This window comes from Hyperolius riggenbachi, chromosome 3 (assembly GCF_040937935.1).
Source record: "Hyperolius riggenbachi isolate aHypRig1 chromosome 3, aHypRig1.pri, whole genome shotgun sequence".
NCBI lineage: Eukaryota > Metazoa > Chordata > Amphibia > Anura > Hyperoliidae > Hyperolius > Hyperolius riggenbachi.
In genome coordinates this window covers 386780413-386799749 of record NC_090648.1, presented here as the reverse complement: position 1 = coordinate 386799749, position 19337 = coordinate 386780413, and the positions used below count along the sequence as shown (strand labels likewise).

Sequence of the window (19337 nt, the reverse complement as noted above, 5' to 3'; positions counted from 1 at the left end):
TGGGCAACAATTCTGAGCCAAAGCTGTGCACAGTTTAGCCTATGTACCTTATTGTAAGGCGTATAAGACAAACCCCAACCTTTCCAGTTAAATTATATATATTGGGATATACTCGCCGTATAAGACTACCCCTCTTGACTGTTGGACATTTGTATACTGTGCTGTATGTACTGGCGCTACATTGCACAAACAAGTACAGATACTGTTGCTGTACTGTATGTGGTACCCAGTATAAAACAACCAACCAATCACGGCAAAGTGATGCACCTTACCGCCGATTGGCTGGTTGTTGTATACAAAGGGCTTGATTCACAAAAGAGTGGTAACTGATAGCACGGCCGTTTCCGCGCAAATTTTCGTGTTTCGCGCAATCGCGAATTTTCACGTGAAAAGATAACATTTTCATGCGCAAAAGTGAATTCTCACGCGGAAACAATATCGTTTGCGCATGAAAATTTGCGTTTGCACACGAAAACGATATTGTTGCACGTGAAAATTCGTGATCATGGGAAACGTGAAAATTTGCGTGAAAACGGCCGTGCTATCAGTTAGCACTCTTTTGTGAATCAAGCCTCAAGCCTGCTTGGATTGGTCAGCTATCCCTGTCTCCAAGACTATCAGAGCAGTAGCACAAACACGCCTCTTTCACCTGTCTGGCTCACGCTTGTATACTATTACCTTTCAGATCTCACACATGTGCGCCTGTGCCGCTTTACTGCAGTCCTCAGGAGCAAGATCTAGGAGGAAGAGAAGGAGGTATGGTAATAGGATACAAGGGCAGGCCAGATGGGTGTAAGAGGCGTGTTTTTCTGGGCACCGCCGCTCTATCTTTTTTTTCCATACCCTGGGCGTCCCGGTCGCCTGCAGCTTGCTCTGCCCTTCACTTAGACCTTCCCAGTGAGGTACCCCCACGCCAAGATCAGGACTGCGTTAACTCACTTCTTTCCACAAATCCTGGTGAGTGGATTTTCTTCTACCATACTTGTACAGCACCACCCTTGCTGCTTTCATACGGTTAACGCATATGGCGGGAATGCAGCTGCTGACGTTTTTGAGCTCCTCCCACCAAAAGCGGCAACCGCAGATTCTCCAGTCCGGCTCGGAAGTTTCAGCACCCGCCCTATAAGGTGACACCCGGCGTAAAAGACTACTCCCGACTTTTGAGAAGACTTTCCTGGGTTAAAAAGTAGTCTTATATCTCAGAATATACAGGTACATAGCTTTAGTTTACAGCATTTTTACACAATAGCCTAAAAATATTGCACAATATTGTACTTCAAGCAATCATTATTTAAGTCAGTGAACTGTTACCTTTTCATAGTTTGCAAAACCTCCCATGACTGCTGGATCTACAATACCATTTAGGCACATGGACAAAGGATTAATAGCAAGATTTTCATCCCTCTGGTACTGATTAATTAGCATAAGAATTTTCTCATTTGTTGCAGACATTGTTTCAATTGCATTTTCCAGTGGGCTGATGGTTGTCTGCAAAGGGAAAAAAAAATGTATTATTCATTCTACTGAATAATTAATAGGCTGTAGCAAGCTGTACACCAGCAACTCCTGATACGTGCATACTTTTCATGCGCAGAACTGATGCATTATAGGAGTTCCTTTTTGCTCACATAAAACTGAATAACTACAAAAACGTTTTTAATAAGCAGGCTTTTGGGTTCTTTTTAGTCCCTTACAAAATGTTAATGGATCTAGTTCATAATAACTTAAAGTGAACCTCCGGACTAAAAATCTATTTAGCAGAACTGAAAAGGCTTGGTGTTTCTTTAACAGTTTCACGGCATCAGTACTTTGTTTTTCTTACCAAAGCATCATTTTTAGCGAAGCTCCACCATTCAAAGAAATAAAGCTCGGGCGTTTTTTCCCTGATGCTGTGCAGAGCATGATGGGATTTTCTATGTTGTTATTCACGTTGTCTAGCAACTGGGAGAGGTGCTCAGGACACAGGACAGTTGGAACTGTGTCTCATGCTCCCTGTCACCTCCTTTCAACCAAAAAGATGGCTGCCATCATGAAATCAAACATTTGCTTGTTCTTTTAAAACAGTGTGGGTAAGAGATTATATTATCTATCTATTTTAATTAACATAACTAATGTAACTTAATGACAGTATGTTTGTTTAGGCTGGCGTTCCTCTTTAACTAAGTTCTCTGTAAAATTCTTGTTTAGTAAGTCGTAGTCACAGAGCCATATTAATCTATTCCTGTTGAAGACCAGTTTAGCTTAAAACAGCTGCTGTCTGAATGTCAGATTAGTATTTAGTATGGCTTTGTAAAATTAATATGGCAAACTTCAAACCAGTGGTTCTGGATGTGTGTATAGCTTTTCAGGGACATAAAGGAAGTAGTTGCATATTCACCCACTGAGAAGAATTTATGCATGATAGTACAGTATGTATTTGAATACAATATTTTTTAGTACCACAAAAGTGTCTCAAAAGTGTTTATGTGTGGGTGGGGCTTATATTGGAGTCATGTGTCTGGTACATATACAGTGCACGCATTGGAACAGTGCACTGTATTTATAGTTACCTCTCCTAGATCCTGGGAGCCATCTTCCCATCTCCCGTGTAGCTCTCATTGCTAGATGTCCAGGCTTCACTTTCTTCTCATTATAAGTAGAGATGGCCCAAACCTCTGATTTTCGGTTTGCGAAATGTTCGATTCGCGCAAACTTTCGCGAACCGCAATAGTCTTCAAAGGGGAGGCGAACTTTGAAAACTAGAAACATTTATGCTGGCCACAAAAGTGATGGAAAAGATGTTTCAAGGGGTCTAACACGTGGAGGGGGGCATGGCGGAATGGGATAGACACCAAAAGTCCCAGGGAAAAATCCAGATTGGACGCAAAGCAGCGTTTTAGGGACAGAAATCACATTGAATGCTAAATTGCAGGCCTAAAGTGCTTTAAAACATCTTGCATGTGTATACATCAATCAGGGAGTGTAATTAAGAGTACTGCTTCACACTGACACACTAAACTCACTATGTAACGCACCGCTAACAGCTGTTTGCGTAGTGACGGCCATGCTGGACTGGTGCGCACCATGGCGAGATTGCTCTTCCTCACTCAGTGATGTTAGGTAATGTCTGACTGCCTTATCAACTTTCAATGGTTCTTTCTCTACCATCAGTGTTGCTCGGATAATGCTTTTTAAAATCCGAATTGATCCGGATCCGGATACCTAGATATCCGGATCCGGTTCGGATATTCGAATCCAGCCTTTTAGATATCCGCGTGAACGCGGATATCCGGTTGGATTATCCGCGGATATCCGGGCTATTTGGATATCTGGATAGAAAAAACGGAAGTGCCCTTTAAATAGCTTTAAAAGGTGTTTTTAGGGTAAATGAGGCATGTATCATCATTATTTTGCAAAGGGGAACACTAATTGATGATGTGGGGACTTAAAAAAAATGGCTGTCAATTAACATCAGGCCTAGGTTCCAGTCAGCAGTCGTGCAGCCCACATTGTGTCCAAAGTCCAACCGCACAACTGGGACATGACAGTTTTCAGCCAAGACACCTCCAAAAAAGTATGCAGCAATTGTGTTTTGGATTAAATATAGGTGGTGTCAGTGGCCTGTGGCACCCTGGCCTGGCGGTGGGAGCTGCACAGGCACCAGGAGCAGGGCAATGCAGTAGCAGCAGGTGTAACGTATGCCAGGAGCCTGCCAGATGTGGCATTTGGCACGTGTCACGTGGCACTTGCCAAGTGTCACGTGGCACTTGTCACGTGGCACTTGGCACATGTCACTTGCCAAGTGTCACGTGGCACTTGTCACTTGGCACGTGTCACGTGGCACTTTCCAAGTGGCACGTGTCACGTGCCACGTGCCATGTGACATGTGCCAAGTGACACGTGCCAAGTGCCAAGTGACACGTGCCACGTGCGAAGAGACACGTGCCAAGTGACAGTCAGACAGCAGAGGAGAAGACACTAGTGCACACTAACACATTAATGAATTAACAATAGTGTAGTGATAGTGAAGGGGTTAATCACTGAGCTTATCACTGTGTAAAGCCCTTGGCCCAGCAACAGCACTGCAGCTGTGCAGCACACACTCTAACTGTCACACTATGAGACATCAATCAAGCTAATGAACGATTTAACTATAGTGTAGTGATAGTGAAGGGGTTAATCACTGAGCTTATCACTGTGTAAAGCCCTTGCCCCAGCAACAGCACTGCAGCTGTGCAGCACACACTCTAACTGTCACACTATGAGATAATCAATCAAGCTAAATAACGATTACTATAGAGTAGTGAGGGGGTTAATCAATTAACAGCTTTAGGTTTATAACTGTATACAGGCAGCCCTCGCTAGGCCACCAGCACTGCAGCATGTCTCTCAGGAAGCATTCAGCAAGCCAGAACGATCTGTCTCATCATGGCAGCCCTCCTTATTATACAGTGGGGCTGGCCAGTGTTCCTTTCTGTGATTGGTTGCTAGGGCTTCTGCTGGGAGCCCTCTGATTGGCTCTAGGACGTCATCACCTTAGTTACAGTATTTCGGATTCAGATATCCGCGGATATCCGCGGATATCCGGGTCATGCATCAAACTATCCGCAGATAGCTATGCGGATTTCTATAGCTATCCGGGATCCGGAATCTGATCCGGATAGCGTAAAAATAGTCGGATATCCGGGTTAACCCGGATATCCGGATTCCGGATGACCATCACTATCTACCATTGTTAAAGCTTACATCTATCTTTTTAAATACTTGTTCTGCTTGCTGTTCAGTACCTGGCTGCAATGAGAATCTTTTATGGATGGCTAGTCTGCCATTGTGAGTTGAGTGACCACTGGTAATGGCCGGGGAATCCTGGTTCAATTCCAGTCCGGAGTGTGAGCCTAAGAAACGGCTACCACCACCACACATCCAAGGAAGGCAGCAGACACACTGTGGGCAAAGAAGCAGGAACGGCTAGGAAGGCAGTAGGCATGGCATGCATGTCCGGAGGTAGTGACCAAAAATAACAATACAGGAGGACTTTCGAGGCCCTGCTGTATGTGACACTGATAGACTGTACTACCTTTAACGAGAATCTGTTATGGAGTGCAAGTCTGCCATCCATTCAAGTGAAAGGTATGCACTGACTGCCAGGTATAATACAATGTGCAGTCAAAGATGCAGTAAAAGGTATGCAGTGACTGCAAACAGCTGTTTGTGTAGTGACGGCCATGATGGACTGGTGCGCACCATGATGAGAGTGCAGGTGATGGCGGCTTTCTAGCCCATATGGTCGCCGGGTTGAGGTAGCTCAATGACAGAATAGTGACTGTCCAGCTGAACAAATCTTTGGTGTAGCCGGTGGTCATTGCTTCATTGTGATACGCAAGCCCCTTCACGGTTCAAGGTAATGATCATGAAGGGGAATGGGAACATGTACATGCCTTTTGTTTTGTTGTTGCAGCTACACTGCAGCCAGAAAAATTAGGCAGGCATGTACACACACAAGAAAAATAATTATAGCAGCTGCTGCTAGCAGCGGCCTTAAAAATTCAGGAATCTGCCTGGAGTCCTGGACCCTGTTGGTGGTGGCGGAGAAGGCTGTCAAACAGCCTGCAGGCATAGATGCTGTGTGGAGAGCCACTTGGGGCAGGCAGGCAGTCACACGGCGTGTAGGCAGAGATGCTGTGTGTGGGGAATGACTTAGTCTTCGAGCGGGCAGTAGCCCTCCGGGATCCATGCCTTATTCATTTTAATACAGGTGAGGTACTGAACACTTTTGTGACTTAGGCGACTTCTCTTCTCCGTGACAATGCTTCCAGCTGTGCTGAAGGTCCTTTCTGACAGGACGCTTGAGGCAGGGCAAGACAGAAGTTGGATGGCAAATTGGGACAGCTCTGGCCATAGGTCAAGCCTGCGCACCCAGTAGTCCAAGGGCTCATCGCTGCTCACAGTGTCTACATCCACACTTAAAGTGAACCAGAGACGAAGCATCCTCATGTATTTTACCATGTATATCAGTGGGAACATTAGAGAAACACCTACCCTGCTTTCTGTTTCATTCTGCACTGCACAGCTTGCTTCTTATCAACCCTGATAAAATCCCTGACTGAGCATTCAGTCTGGCTTTGCTATAATGACTCAGCTATAATGATTCCTGAGCAGAGCCAGCAGGGGGCAGGCTTGGGCTTGAAAAGACACCAGAGAACACAGACTGAGCTATAAATATTCCTGAGCAAAGCCAGACTGAATGCTCAGTCTGGGATTTCATCAGGGTTAATAAGAAGCAAGTTGTGCAGTGAAGAATGAAACAGAAAGCAGGGTAGGTGTTTTCTCTAATGTTCCCACTGATATATATGGTAAAATACATGAGGGTGCTTCCTCTCTAGTTCCCTTTAAGGCCAGGTAGTCGGCTACCTGCCGGTCCAGGTGTAGGTGGAGGGTGGATCCGCTAAGTCGAGGCGTTGGACTAAAGAATGTCCGCATGTCCGACATCACCATGAGATCACTGGAGCATCCTGTCTTTGCCTGCGTGGACATGGTAGAAGGATTACTGGCAGTGGTACCTTTATTGCGTTGTGCTGTGACATCACCCTTAAACGTATTGTAAAGCATAGTTGCCAGCTTGTTCTGCATGTGCTGCATCCTTTCTGCCTTCTGGTGAGGTGGGAACATGTCCGCCACTTTGTGCCTATACCGAGGGTCTAGTAGCATGGCCACCCAGTACAGCTCATTCCCTTTGAGTTTTTTTATACGGGGGTCCATCAACAGGCTGGACAACATGAAAGATGCCATCTGCACAAAGTTAGATCCAGACGTACTATCCATCTCCTCTTGCTCTTCCTCAGTGACGTCAGGTAAGTCCTCCTCCTCCCCCTAGCCACGAACAATATCACGGGAACGTCCAGCAGCACAAGCCCCTTTCCAGTGAGTCGGGCTATCACATATCAAGCGTCTCATCGCCAAGTTGTTTCTCCACTGAATGTCCACAAAGCGTTCCATGGCCGTGTAAGACCGCCTGAAATGCCCACACAACTTCCTGACCTGCTTCAGGACATCCTCTAAGCCTGGGTACTTACACACACATCTTTGAATGACTAGATTCAACACATGTGACATGCAGGGTACATGTGTCAGCTTTCCCAAATTCAAAGCGGAAATGAGATTGCTGCCGTTGTCACACACCACGTTGCTGATCTCCAGCTGGTGCGGGGTCAGCCACTGATCAACCTGTTTGTTAAGAGCAGCCAGAAGAGCTGGTCCAGTGTGACTCTCCGCTTTGAGGCAAGACATGTCTAAGATGGCATGACACCGTCGTACCTGGCATGCAGCATAGGCCCTGGGGAAATGGGGCTGTGTAGCTGGAGAGGAGATCTCAGCACCAGTAGAGTTGAATTGCCATTCAGCCAAGGAGGAGGAGGAGGATGATAGCGAAGAGGATGTAGCAGGAGGAGAAGGAGAGGAGGTGGCAGGAGGCCTGCCTGCAAGCCGTGGAGGTGTCACAAGTTGGTCCGCTGCGCAGCCACGTACTCCCTGCTTGCCATCGGTCACCAGGTTGACCCAATGGGCTTTGTAAGTAATTTAGCGCCCTGACCATGCTTGGCAGACCAGGCATCCATGGTCAGGTGGACCCTTGACCCAACGCTGTGTGCCAGAGATGACACCACTTGCCTCTCCACTTCATGGTACAGTTTGGGTATCGCCTTTTTAGAAAAATAATTGCAGCCTGGTATCTTCCACTGCGGTGTCCCAATGGCCACAAATTTATGGAAGGCCTCAGAGTCCACCAGCTGGTATGGTAACAGCTGGTGAGCTAACAGTTCCGCCAAGCCAGCTGTCAGACGCCGGGCAAGGGGATGACTGGCAGAAATTGGCTTCTTCCGCTCAAAGATTTCCTTCACGGACACCTGGCTACTGTGGGCAGAGGAGCAGGAACCGCTCAAGGGCAGAGGCGGAGTGGAGGGGGTGGCTGTGAAGGTGCAACTGAGAAAGCGGCTGAAGATGCTGCACCTGAAGGAGGAAGAGGAGAAGGAGGGTGGCTTCTCTTTTGTGTGCTGCTTTTGCTCAGGTGCACTTCCCATTGCAGTTTGTGCCTTTTCTCCAGGTGCCTTCGTAGGCACTTGTCCCTACGTGAGTGTTGGCCTTTCCACGGCTTAGTTTTTGGAGGCAGAGAGAACAGATGGCATTGCTCCGATCTGAGGCAGACACACTAAACAATTTCCAAACCGCTGAGCCCCCCTGGGGTGATGGTACTATGGTGGCATCCGCAGCTGACGTTGAAGGGCAAGTTGGCTGGCTGTACATAGGTGGCGATACATGCCGCCGGACACTGCCACCAGCTGTTTCTGATGACGAGCTCCTCCTGCTTCTTTCAGGAACTCGTCTCCTCCTACTCCTCTCTGACTCTCCCTCTGAACTGTCCCCCTGTTCATCTCGTCTATAGGGAACATATGTGGGATGCATATCATCGTCATCATCATAATCATCCTGCCCAGCTTTGTTTGCTACAGACACCTCCAAAACTGCACCAACAGCAGGTACTTCATAATCCCCCTCCGCACATGTTACGTTCATAGTGTCGCCTAACTCACACATATAAGATAGTGGAACTTGCTTAGCGCCTTCATCTGGTTGTAACAATAATGGCTGTGCATCAGTGATTTACCCACCAAATAACTCATGCAAACTGTCAAATGTAGTGGATGTCATACTTGGAGTAGCAATGGTGGCTGCAGAAGATGAGGCGTTCTGTGTTAAATAGTCAACCACGTCCTGACAATCTTGGGAGTTGATAGGATGTGTCTTCTTCTGAGCACTGTACTTTGGTCCAGGGCCGCACAAAATCACATCAACACGACCTCGCACAGACCTGCCGGGTGGCCTTCCTCAGGGTCTGCCTCTATCTCTGCCTCTACCTGTTTTGACAGTTTTGTCCATATTGGGGGGGGGGGATGAAGTGAAAGGTATGCACTGACTTGACTAATACAATGTGTAGTCACACAGGTACAGTTAACAGGTATGTACGGAGTGGTATATCACACACGTAGGTATGTGGGTGCACTGAACACAAAAGGTAGGTATATGCAGTGATGAGGTGGGTGCACTGAACACAACAGGTAGGTATATGCAGTGATGAGGTGGGTGCACTGAACACAACAGGTAGGTATATGCAGTGATGGGTATTACAATGTGCACCGGTCACACACAGACAGGTAGCGGACAGGCACAGGGACACTGTGTGCGCTCAACTCACGTAGGTAGGTGGGTGCACTGTAAACAACAGGTAGGTATATGCAGTAATGGGCATTACAATGTGCACCTGTCACACACAGACAGGTAGCGGACAGGCACAGTGACACTGTGTGCGCTCAACTCACGTAGGTAGGTGGGTGCACTGTGAACAACAGGTAGGTAGGTATATGCAGTAATGGGTATTACAATGTGCACCTGTCACACACAGACAGGTAGCGGACAGGCACAGTGACACTGCGTGCGCTCAACTCACGTGGGTAGGTGGGTGCACTGTAAACAACAGATAGGTAAGTATATGCAGTAATGGGTATTACAATGTGCACCTGTCACACACAGACAGGTAGCGGACAGGCACAGTGACACTGCGTGCGCTCACGTACGTGGGTGGGTGCACAGTGAACAACAGGGAGGTATATGCAGTGATGGGTAATGTGTAGTCATTCAGTGTAGTCACTGAATGTGCTGGGCCTGGCAGTAGCACACACAGTATGAATTATCAAGGCTGTCTATGCAACACAAGTGTCAGTGGGACACACAGAAAAAAAAATAGATCACAAAACAAGATTAGCTCTCAAAAGAGCTGTTGTGGGGTGCTATTTTAGCAATAAGAATCAGCAAGGAGCAAGCTAAGAAGCCTACAAGAGCCTAACTAATCTTTCCCTATGAGAGAGTCTGCAGAAGTTTTCCCTTCTCTATTTACTGCAGACACACGAGTGAGTAAAATGGCTGGCGATGCCTGCCTTTTATAAGGGGGGAGTGGCTCCAGGAGGGAGTGTAGCCTGATTGGCTACAATGTGCCTGCTGACTGTGATGTAGAGGGTCAAAGTTGACCCTAATGGTGCACTATGAGGGCAAATCGATCTTCCGGTAAAGTTTGCGGTTCTCCGCGATCGCGAACCCCCGGAAGTTTGCTTGGAACTGTTCGCCGGCGAACTATTCGGGCCATCTCTAATTATAAGCAGCCACTTCCAGTCTCCCTTGCAGTTCTGTACTCACCACTAGAGGTCAGCAGCAACTATAGAACTGCAAGAGAGACAGGAAGATGACTGCCTGGAGATGAGAAGACCATGAAGCCTGGACCTCTAGAGAGTACAGAGCTGCATGGAAGATGGGACGGTGGTTCCTAAGATCAAGCAGAGGATACAAGCATGGCACTCTACATCACATAGATACAAAGAGAAAGCATTCTGCATCACACAGGTACACAGGGGAGGCACTCTGCATCACACATATAGACAGGGGGGGCATTCTGCATTACATACATGCAGGAGGCTACGGGGAGACATTGGGGGGTTGGCATATATATTCGGATCACAAATTGTTAGGGTTTTTTAGGGGTGAAATTTGGGGGGCAGGCTTATAATTGGGTCGGCTTATACTCTAGCATATACTGTAGTTCCTTTTTGTTTACAAAAAAGCTGAATAATTTCAAATACCTTTACCATAGCATAGATTTTTTAGTTAAGGTTCCTTTTAGACCCTTACTAAATCTTAGAAGTTCTTGTTCGCCATGACTTAGCTAAGAGTATTACTTTTGCTATGTTGGGAATGGATAAAGCTTTATTATAGATATTCATACAAATTTTTGCATTCCTGCACCTAAAAGTATAAATGAACCATATTTCTTTACTAGAACATCATCTAAGCAACAACTCCTATACAAAAAAAATGGTATGAAAAAAGGTGTTGATGGATACTTGAGCTGAATGACATATGGAGTTGTCTTTATTTTCTTTGCAAAATTATGAGATGCTTGGCAGTTAAGACAATAATTTGGTTCCAGTAGTTTCTTATTCACACACCCGGAATAAGCATGCAGTTGGCGAAGTCAGTCTGGGTAACAGTATAGATCTGCATTCTCATTTCCAGGCAAGTGATTCAGAAAGGATTAAAAGCAAATGAATATAATGATAACCAGACAAACAAGATCTGATAAATAATAACATAGCATTAGGTCCTTCTATATTCCTCTTACTTTGTATTTCCTTCATTTGTAATTCAAGAAAATGAATGGCCATATAGATACCTCTGCCCTTTCCAATTCATTTGCATCTATACATGCTTTATACACAAGATAATGGTTCAAAGGGTACTTACATGTGACATTGATATTACTTCAAACCAGCGTAATATGCCTGGAAGTTTGTAAGCTGTGATAAAGGTGGTCCTTTCAATCCACATTGACTATAATTCAAAGCAAGAGTATATTAGAACACTAACTGTTCACATAATATCATTTTAAAATGCATTACTATTTACATCATATGTTTCATTTTAAATCAATGTAGCTAAACTGGTCCCTAAACCTTTGGTTATTCATTGCAAAGCTGATATCCTGCCCTTTAGTGCCTCCAGATTATTTATAATGCTTCCTAGCTCACCACTTTTGTATAGAGCATATGGACATCCTTTTAATGACCATGGTGGCTGTAGCCCTGCATATACAGGCTTGGAGTGAGTCCACCAATATGTTGTAGTCATGTGCTGTAGCTGCAACACTTAACATTCTACCACCCTCTATCAGCGCCCTACCACCTGCATAGGAGCGGTAGACTTCAGCAGGGTGTTTTGAAAGATGTATACTCAGCTATTTATATATCTAACGCTGATTGTATATTTGTGTATGCATTTATTGAGCATGAAGTATTATTGTCATTCTAACGTTTTTACTGCCTTTCTTTCTATGTACTGCTCCATTGTGCCAAACCCAATTCCGGGCTTGACCCAGTCATGCTTGGCGAAATAAAATGATTCTGATTCTGATAGTAGAACTAAATTTATACAAATGCAAGTGCTGAGTGATACTGGCTGTTTCCCTATATGTGTCAGCATGAGCATGTCTCCTATTATTACAGCATACAACTCAATCTCCCAAGGACAACTTGGAGCATGCAACAAAAGAAATAATAACTACATATGTCCATGCATGCATGATCTCTAATAAACACTGAACCATGGAGCCAATACCTGACCTGTTGAAAAATTCCACCGTGGGGTTAATGTAGTGTGTATAGCTGTAGGGCACCATTCGATTGCTCCTGGTTGGAAAACAAAAACATTGGAGTAATCACAATTTCTTAATACCTGCTAAACAACTCAACTGTGAGTGTAGGGTTAATGCAGTGTGTAGTACACAGTTTGACTGCTCCCAATTAGAAGATAAGAACCTGAAATAATTATCTTTAAACACACAGCTTGAAAATACCTGCTAAATTTAGTCAAGTGTGTGCAGCTTCTAACTGACTGCTCTCAGATAGAACATTAGATTAATTATCTTGAAAAAAGCTTACAGCTTCATAATGCCTATTGAACAATTCAACTGAGGGGTTAATGCAGTGTGTAAAGTTATCTAGAGCAGACTGTGACTGTTTATAGCTCAAATGCACAGTATGACTGATGTATACTTCCAGAGCACAGTCAGACTGATGTATAACTCCACTGCACTGTCTGACTTTAATATGGATAACTCCAGTGCACTGTCTGACTTTAATATGGATAAATACAGTGCACATTCTGACTGTTGTATAGATAGCTAGTCACTAGCTACGTGTGTTTCCACCCCGTTTGAGGGGTCAGAAATTTTAGATTTTATGATTTTTAAAATGGGGGAAAAAATAGCTTTTGGAGAAGCAAGCACACCTTGAAATGCAGAGTTGGGACAGTACTTCCTCACATGCAATTATACTGGTTGCAGGTTGGGCAACTAGAAGAGAGTGAGTACCCATTTATTTGATTACGTATGCTAACTTGATACCAAAATACTACACCAGAGTGGGCTCCCATTTTCCCTATGTTATACTTTTTTGTTTCCACATATCACGTGACTGATGTATAGCTACACGCACTGCATTATTAACTGGTGAATTGTTCAACAGACATTGTGAAAATGTGAGATCTTATTAAAGCGGATTACTCAAGTTTTTTTTATCCTCTTATTGGGAGCAGTCAAACATGTACTGAAGCTATAAACACTGTATTAACCCTACACTAGATTTTTTTTTATACTGTTCAAAGGATTATTTCAGGTCTTGGCATCTGATTGGAAGCAGCCAGACTGTGTACTACACACTGCATTAACCTCATAGCTGAATTATTTATTACATATTATGAAATGTAATTAGTATTATTGTTTATTAGAGGCCATGCTCACATGGACAATACAGTATATTGTCATTATTTTTTCAGTTGCATGCTTGGTTAAAATTGGTCTTCAAACCAAGCAGGCAATTGGCTGAAAACCTTTGTTTTTGTCTCCAGATTCTCCACAATAAAGACCCAGTGATTGAAGAAGGACAAGAATTATATGTATAGAAGTAGAACAGAATTTGAGGCATTTTTGAAAGCTCTGCAATGGACAATTAACAACTTGGTATCATGCTTCCAGCATGATATCCCATTCATTGGTGTTAGAAAGCAAAGAAGTTGAGGATTTCATCAAGAAGTGATGAGCAGGAATTAGATTTTTTTTTGTGGCCAAATGTTTTGTTTGACAATATTGATGCCATTTCAGTTACATAGTGGCAAACCTCATGACCAGCCTACATTTCACAGTACTGAGAGATTGTAACTCTCTTTCTAGATGTTTTCAGTGTCTTCAAATATGACCTAGAGCGGTTGACTCATGAGCGAAACAATAGACTCCGCAACCTTAGCCATCATGGGGGAACCTGGAGGCTATGGCAGACGGGTCTCATGGCAAGGTGCAGAGCAGCATACTTTACCTCCTTGCAATGGAAAGAAACATCCTTATTCCTCTCTTCCCTGTAGTGCCTATCACCTTGTGACAAACAGTAGCTCATATGTAGCACGGAAAGCACCTCTGACAGAGGCGCTTTCCGTGCTACATACGAGCTACTGTTTGTCCCCTATTTATTGCCTGATGAAGCAGGCCTGAGCCTGCAAAACGCATTGCATCTTTGGGGAATTGTACAATAAATATATTTACTTGAATCTGACAGTAATCATGTCTGCTTTCTGGAGGTAAGTCCACCACTGCCTCCCTAGCAAATTTTTAAGTTTTCAGACCATTTTATCCTACTGGTGCCTCTGTTCTCTAGAAAGTATACTGTGTCCACCCTTGGTGGAGGGGTGACCTACCCCCTTCTTTCCTATCTACAGAGAGCGACTTCAGTGTCAGACTGGGAGCTGGTAAAGCTGAGGAAATCAACTTGCTGGCCAAGCAGCAATAATCAGGTGTTGCTGATCACAGTGAACATTTGCTGCAGGCTTCTATTGGGAGTGATAACACAGGGGTACTGCTGCTCTGCCAGCAGGTGGATTTCCTCAGTTTTTCCACCTCCCAGTCCGACACTGGCGACTTCTTAATCCTGAGTGAGGACAGGTCTAATTTCCTCACCTGTCTTTATAGTGGTTACCTGGAAGGTAACTCTTGTTTGTGAGTATCTCATTCCCACGCTTTCATTTTCCCACGTATTCCAATACATACTACACTATATTGGGCTCTTTGTGTTTTTATTTTTTTTATCTTTTTACAAGCTCACTTGCTCTCACTTCAGCTTCACTTTAACACTGGTGATTGTAATTTACTTGAATCAGACATCTTGATTCTTTTGCTATAGTCAAAGTCATTCAAACCAAACAAGTGTATTTATGGAATTAATGAATAAATACAGTACTGTGCATAAGCATACTGATTCACTTTTGATGTTTACACATATTTCTTAGCATTAGAATAGCTGGAACTAAATGTAATCAATCACTGGATGCATATTATACAGCACAAATTAAACAAACATGAGCCAATCCAAATCATTGTTTCTCCAAGGAGATCATTTTTCATATGTTTAAAATAACTTTTGCTCTTTGCAATTGATAAAGCACCTAAACATAGGTGAAAATGTACTACTAAAATTATTCTGGGTATAATTGAGTTTTCAAATGATGTAATTGAGTTTCAAATGATATTTCCCATAAGCAGCAGTCGGTGAACCCCCTATTTTGCCTGTTCCATAGTGGTGGACAAATAGAGGGTGATGACATTCCCCCTATCGCTAAATGAAAACATCTGTTCCTTCTGGCATCCAGGATGGCTGTTATAGTTAGACACCTCTCCCCCATCGTTAGTAGATGTGAAGGAGCTTCTTAATCACATTCTTCAGCTAGAAAGTATTTCCTTGGAACGATCAAAACTAGTGTTGAACGAACAGTGCTCGGCACTGTTTGTTATTCCCCGAACATTGGCGTGCTCGGGTTCGGTTCGAGCAAAGCCGAGCACCGCATGGTGCTCGTCCGCATTGTTCGGTGTCCTCCCCTCACTTATTAGCCAATAAGCGGTGACGATGCTTTTTCCACAGCTATGGTCACACAGCCTAGCTGGCTGTGACCATAGCTGTGATTGGCCGAGCGGGTCACATGGTTCGGATATATAAATACCCGAACGTGCGCTGGCTCCGCCATTCGTATGGGGGTTTAGCTTGGGGTAGGTAGGAGACAGAGCTAGCGGTTAGTTGCCAGTGCTGCCAGCCAGGCCAGCCACAGTGCCCCAGCCTCACCACCACTGCCAGCAGCAGCTACAGTGCCCCAGCCTCACCACTGCCAGCAGCAGCCACAGAGCCCCTGCCTCACCACTGCCAGGCATTTGCAGCAGCCACAGTGCCCCTGCCTCACCACTGCCAGCAGGCACTGCCAGCCCACTGCCAGCAGGTACTGCCAGCAGGCACTGCCAGCAGCCACTTTGCCCATTGTTTTTGCTGCCAGGCCAGCCACAGTGCACCTACCTCACCACAGCCAGCAGGCACTGCCAGCAGCCACTGTGCCCATCATATTTGGTCCCAGTTTCAGTGCCAGCTGGGAACAGTTGTACCCATAAAAACACAGTTTGTTGAATTTTACTGTTGCTTATTGTTAAAATAAACAGTACTTTCAGTGCCAGCTGGGAAAAGTTGTGCCCATGAAAAACACAGTTTATTGAATGTTACTGTTGCTTATTGTTGAAAAAAACAGTACTTTCAATGCCAGCTGGGAACAGTTGTGCCCATAAAAACACAGTTTATTGAATTTCACTGTTGCTAATTGTTGAAAAAAAACAGTACTTTCAGTGCCAGCTGGCAACAGTTGTGCCCATAAAAAACACAGTTTATTGAATTTTACTGTTGCTTATTGTTGAAAAAAAAACTGTATTTTCAGTGCCAGCTGGGAACAGTTGTGTCCATAAAAAAACACAGTTTACTGAATTTTACTGTTGCTTACTGTTAAAAAAAAACAGTACTTTCAGTGCCAGCTGGCAACAGTTGTGTCCATAAAAACACAGTTTATTGAATTTTACTGCTGCTTATTGTTGGGAAAAAAACAGTACTTTGAGTGCCAGCTGGGAACAGTTGTGTCCATAAAAAAACACAGTTTATTGAATTTTACTCTTGCTTAGTGTTGTATAAAAAAGTAAAAAAGCAGTACTATCAGGGCTAGCTGGGAAAACTTGTGCCCATAAAAAAAATGTTATTTCATTTTTCTTTGTGACTAGTAACGACTACTATGAAGAAATGCAGTGAAAAAGGGAGGGGCAGGGGAAGTGGTGTTTCCCCTGATGGTTCACGTAGATGCCGTGTTTGCGCACCAAAGAAGAAAACCCACTCAATACCACTCATCTTGTACGGGCAAAAAACAACCCTCAATAACCCACAAGAACGGGACCAGGTAGTTAATTGGTTGACCTCTCAAGCATCTAGCAGCAGGTTAAGCACCAGCCCATCCTTGTCAGGCATGAGGTCCTCTGCCAGTTACAAGGAGCCAGTGGGCACAAACGTGACACAACCGGCAGCTCCACCATGCACACAACGGCCACATACCGAGTTCGACCAATTGTTCCACGACACAATGGGATATTCGCAGGAGCTATTCCCCCCCCCCCCCCCAGATGTGCAACCTTGCATCTGTGAAAGGGCAATTGAACAGCCACAAATCTTGTGCCTGGATTCAAAAGCAGTGGATGCTGAAAATGCACCAATTACTGAAAGGCAAAGCGAGGACAAAGACACCCAAATCTCGCAATGTGCGCAGGAATTTTAATTGCAGGAGGTCTGCCAAGATGAGGAAGAGATGGGATTGAGGTGCGCAGAGGTTGTTCTGAAGAGCTCTAATGCAGTGCGCACACACAAGATGGAAGAGGAGGTTACGGACGATGAGTTCACAGACCCAACGTGGGAAGCAGGCCATCGCCCTCGGTATGCACTACAGATGAGTCATCTGAAGAACCCATTGCTGGAAGAGTTTGCGTTGTGCCACAAAGTATTCAGGGAATATCGACCACAACAAGCGCACAAGTGAGATGCAAAAGAGGCATGCGCCAAACTCCCCAGCAAAGCAGTAGGTCTTCAAAAGTCTGGTCTTTTTTTTAAGACAGCAGGGAGGATGTAACCAAGGTGGTTTGCAAGGTGTACAGGACCACAATGAGCAGGGGAAAAAAATGTCAACAACCTCACCACCACTAGCATGCGCCGGCACATGGAAGCCAAACATCGCAATCTGTGGGCAGACACACAAGTCCAGGGTATCGGCTTGCTTCCAGCCCCTAGCAACACTGCCTCCGTTTTGGACACCAGACCCTCCTCAGCAGACCAGCCATTACGTGTTGGCCAACCATCAGTACCCGATGTCAGTCGCAGCAGTAGTGCTCTTGACTGTTCCCAGTCATCGGTGACAACAACCAACTGCCCTTCAGTGTGCGAGTCTACTGTTCAGTAGTCTGTCCCGGAGATGTTGGAGCGCAGGAGAAAATTGCCAGCAAACGACCCCCAGACTATGGCACTAACAGCCAGCATTGCCAAATTCCTGGCCTGCGAAATGCTGCCATATAGAGTGGTTGAGACTGAGAGCTTCAAATCCATGATGTCAATGGCTATACCACGTTACGTGGTTCCCAGCCGCAACTACTTTGCGCTCTGTGCCGTGCCAGCATTACAGGAGCACGTGGTCGCAAACATCACCTGAAGCCTAAAAAATGCAGTTGCCTGCAAGGTTCACCTCACCATTGACATGTGGATGAGTGTGTTTGGCCAGGGTCGGTACATCTCCCTTACGATGCACTGGGTGAACCTTGTGGAGCCTGGGAGCAACACCTCACCTGCTATAGCACAGGTTTTGCCAACATCTCAAATAGCCGGACCTGCGTCCCTACGAGTTGATGACAGCACCTACCTCTCTGGCTCTTTCTCCTCCACCACCTCTCCAAACTCTACCTGATCCGGCAGCATTAACTCAGCAATAGGTGCGTGGAAGCGGTGCAGCACAGCTGTTGCCATGCATCAGCAGGCCTTATTAAAGCTGATCTGCCTTGGAGATAAGCAGCACACAGGTGCTAAAATTTGGAAGGGAATACAGGAACAGACCCAGTTGTGACTGGCACCGCTGGACTTGGAACTAGGCCTGGTTGTGTGTGATAATGGGAGCAATCTCATTAGCGTGTTACAGTTGGCAAAGCTGAGACACATCCCTTGCCTGGCCCACGTTCTGAACATAGTGGTTCAGCGGTTCTTGAGGACATACCCAGGCGTGGCGGATCTTCTGCAGAAGGTGCAACGAGTGGCAAAGCATTTTTGCAAATCCAGTACCGCTTCGGCCGCACTCATCAAGTTACAGCAGCTATTCAGTCTACCCAACCATCGCTTGGTGTGTGATGTGCCCACGTGCTGGAATTCGACGCTGCACATGTTAGCAAGCCTTTGCGAGTAGAAGAGTGCAGTAGTCCAGTACCTGATGGAGCAGTACCGAGGCAGTCAGCTGCCAAACTTTTGTGGTTCAGAATGGGCCACCATGTTGGACCTCTGCGAAGTCCTCCAAAATTTTGAGCAATCCACGTTGCTTGGGAGCGGTGATAACTCATTAGTCAGCATTACAATACCACTGCTGGGTTTACTGAAGAAATCAATGTTGAAGATCAAGGAAGACGCAATCAGGATGGAAGAGGAGGAATTCAGAGAGGACACCGCACAGCGTGATATTATCCACATCAGGCAATCTGCTCAGGAACTGTTGGTCCCTTGTATGATGAGGAGGACGAGGAACAGCTGGAGTTGGAGCAGGACATGGATGCCTCCACTACCGAGGGACATGGCTATGCACGTTTGACTTCTACAATTCAGCGGGAATGGGCAGGA

At 45.4% G+C, this 19337-nt stretch overlaps 1 protein-coding gene across 5 annotated transcripts in view; it reads right to left on the bottom strand.

Moving 5' to 3' along the window:
• The window catches only part of DOCK2 (dedicator of cytokinesis 2), a 566587-nt gene that overhangs the window by 135099 nt on the left and 412151 nt on the right, over positions 1 to 19337 (bottom strand). For 4 of the 5 annotated variants that reach the window (XM_068277401.1, XM_068277402.1, XM_068277403.1 and 1 more), the window contains 2 exons: positions 11323 to 11409; positions 1312 to 1488 (listed from right to left, as the gene is read on the bottom strand). In XM_068277401.1, coding sequence (XP_068133502.1) covers positions 1312 to 1488; positions 11323 to 11409 — 264 coding nt within the window. Of the gene's footprint in view, positions 1 to 1311; positions 1489 to 11322; positions 11410 to 12197; positions 12264 to 19337 lie in introns of those variants that run through there. The other variant, XM_068277405.1, reaches the window with a different exon arrangement.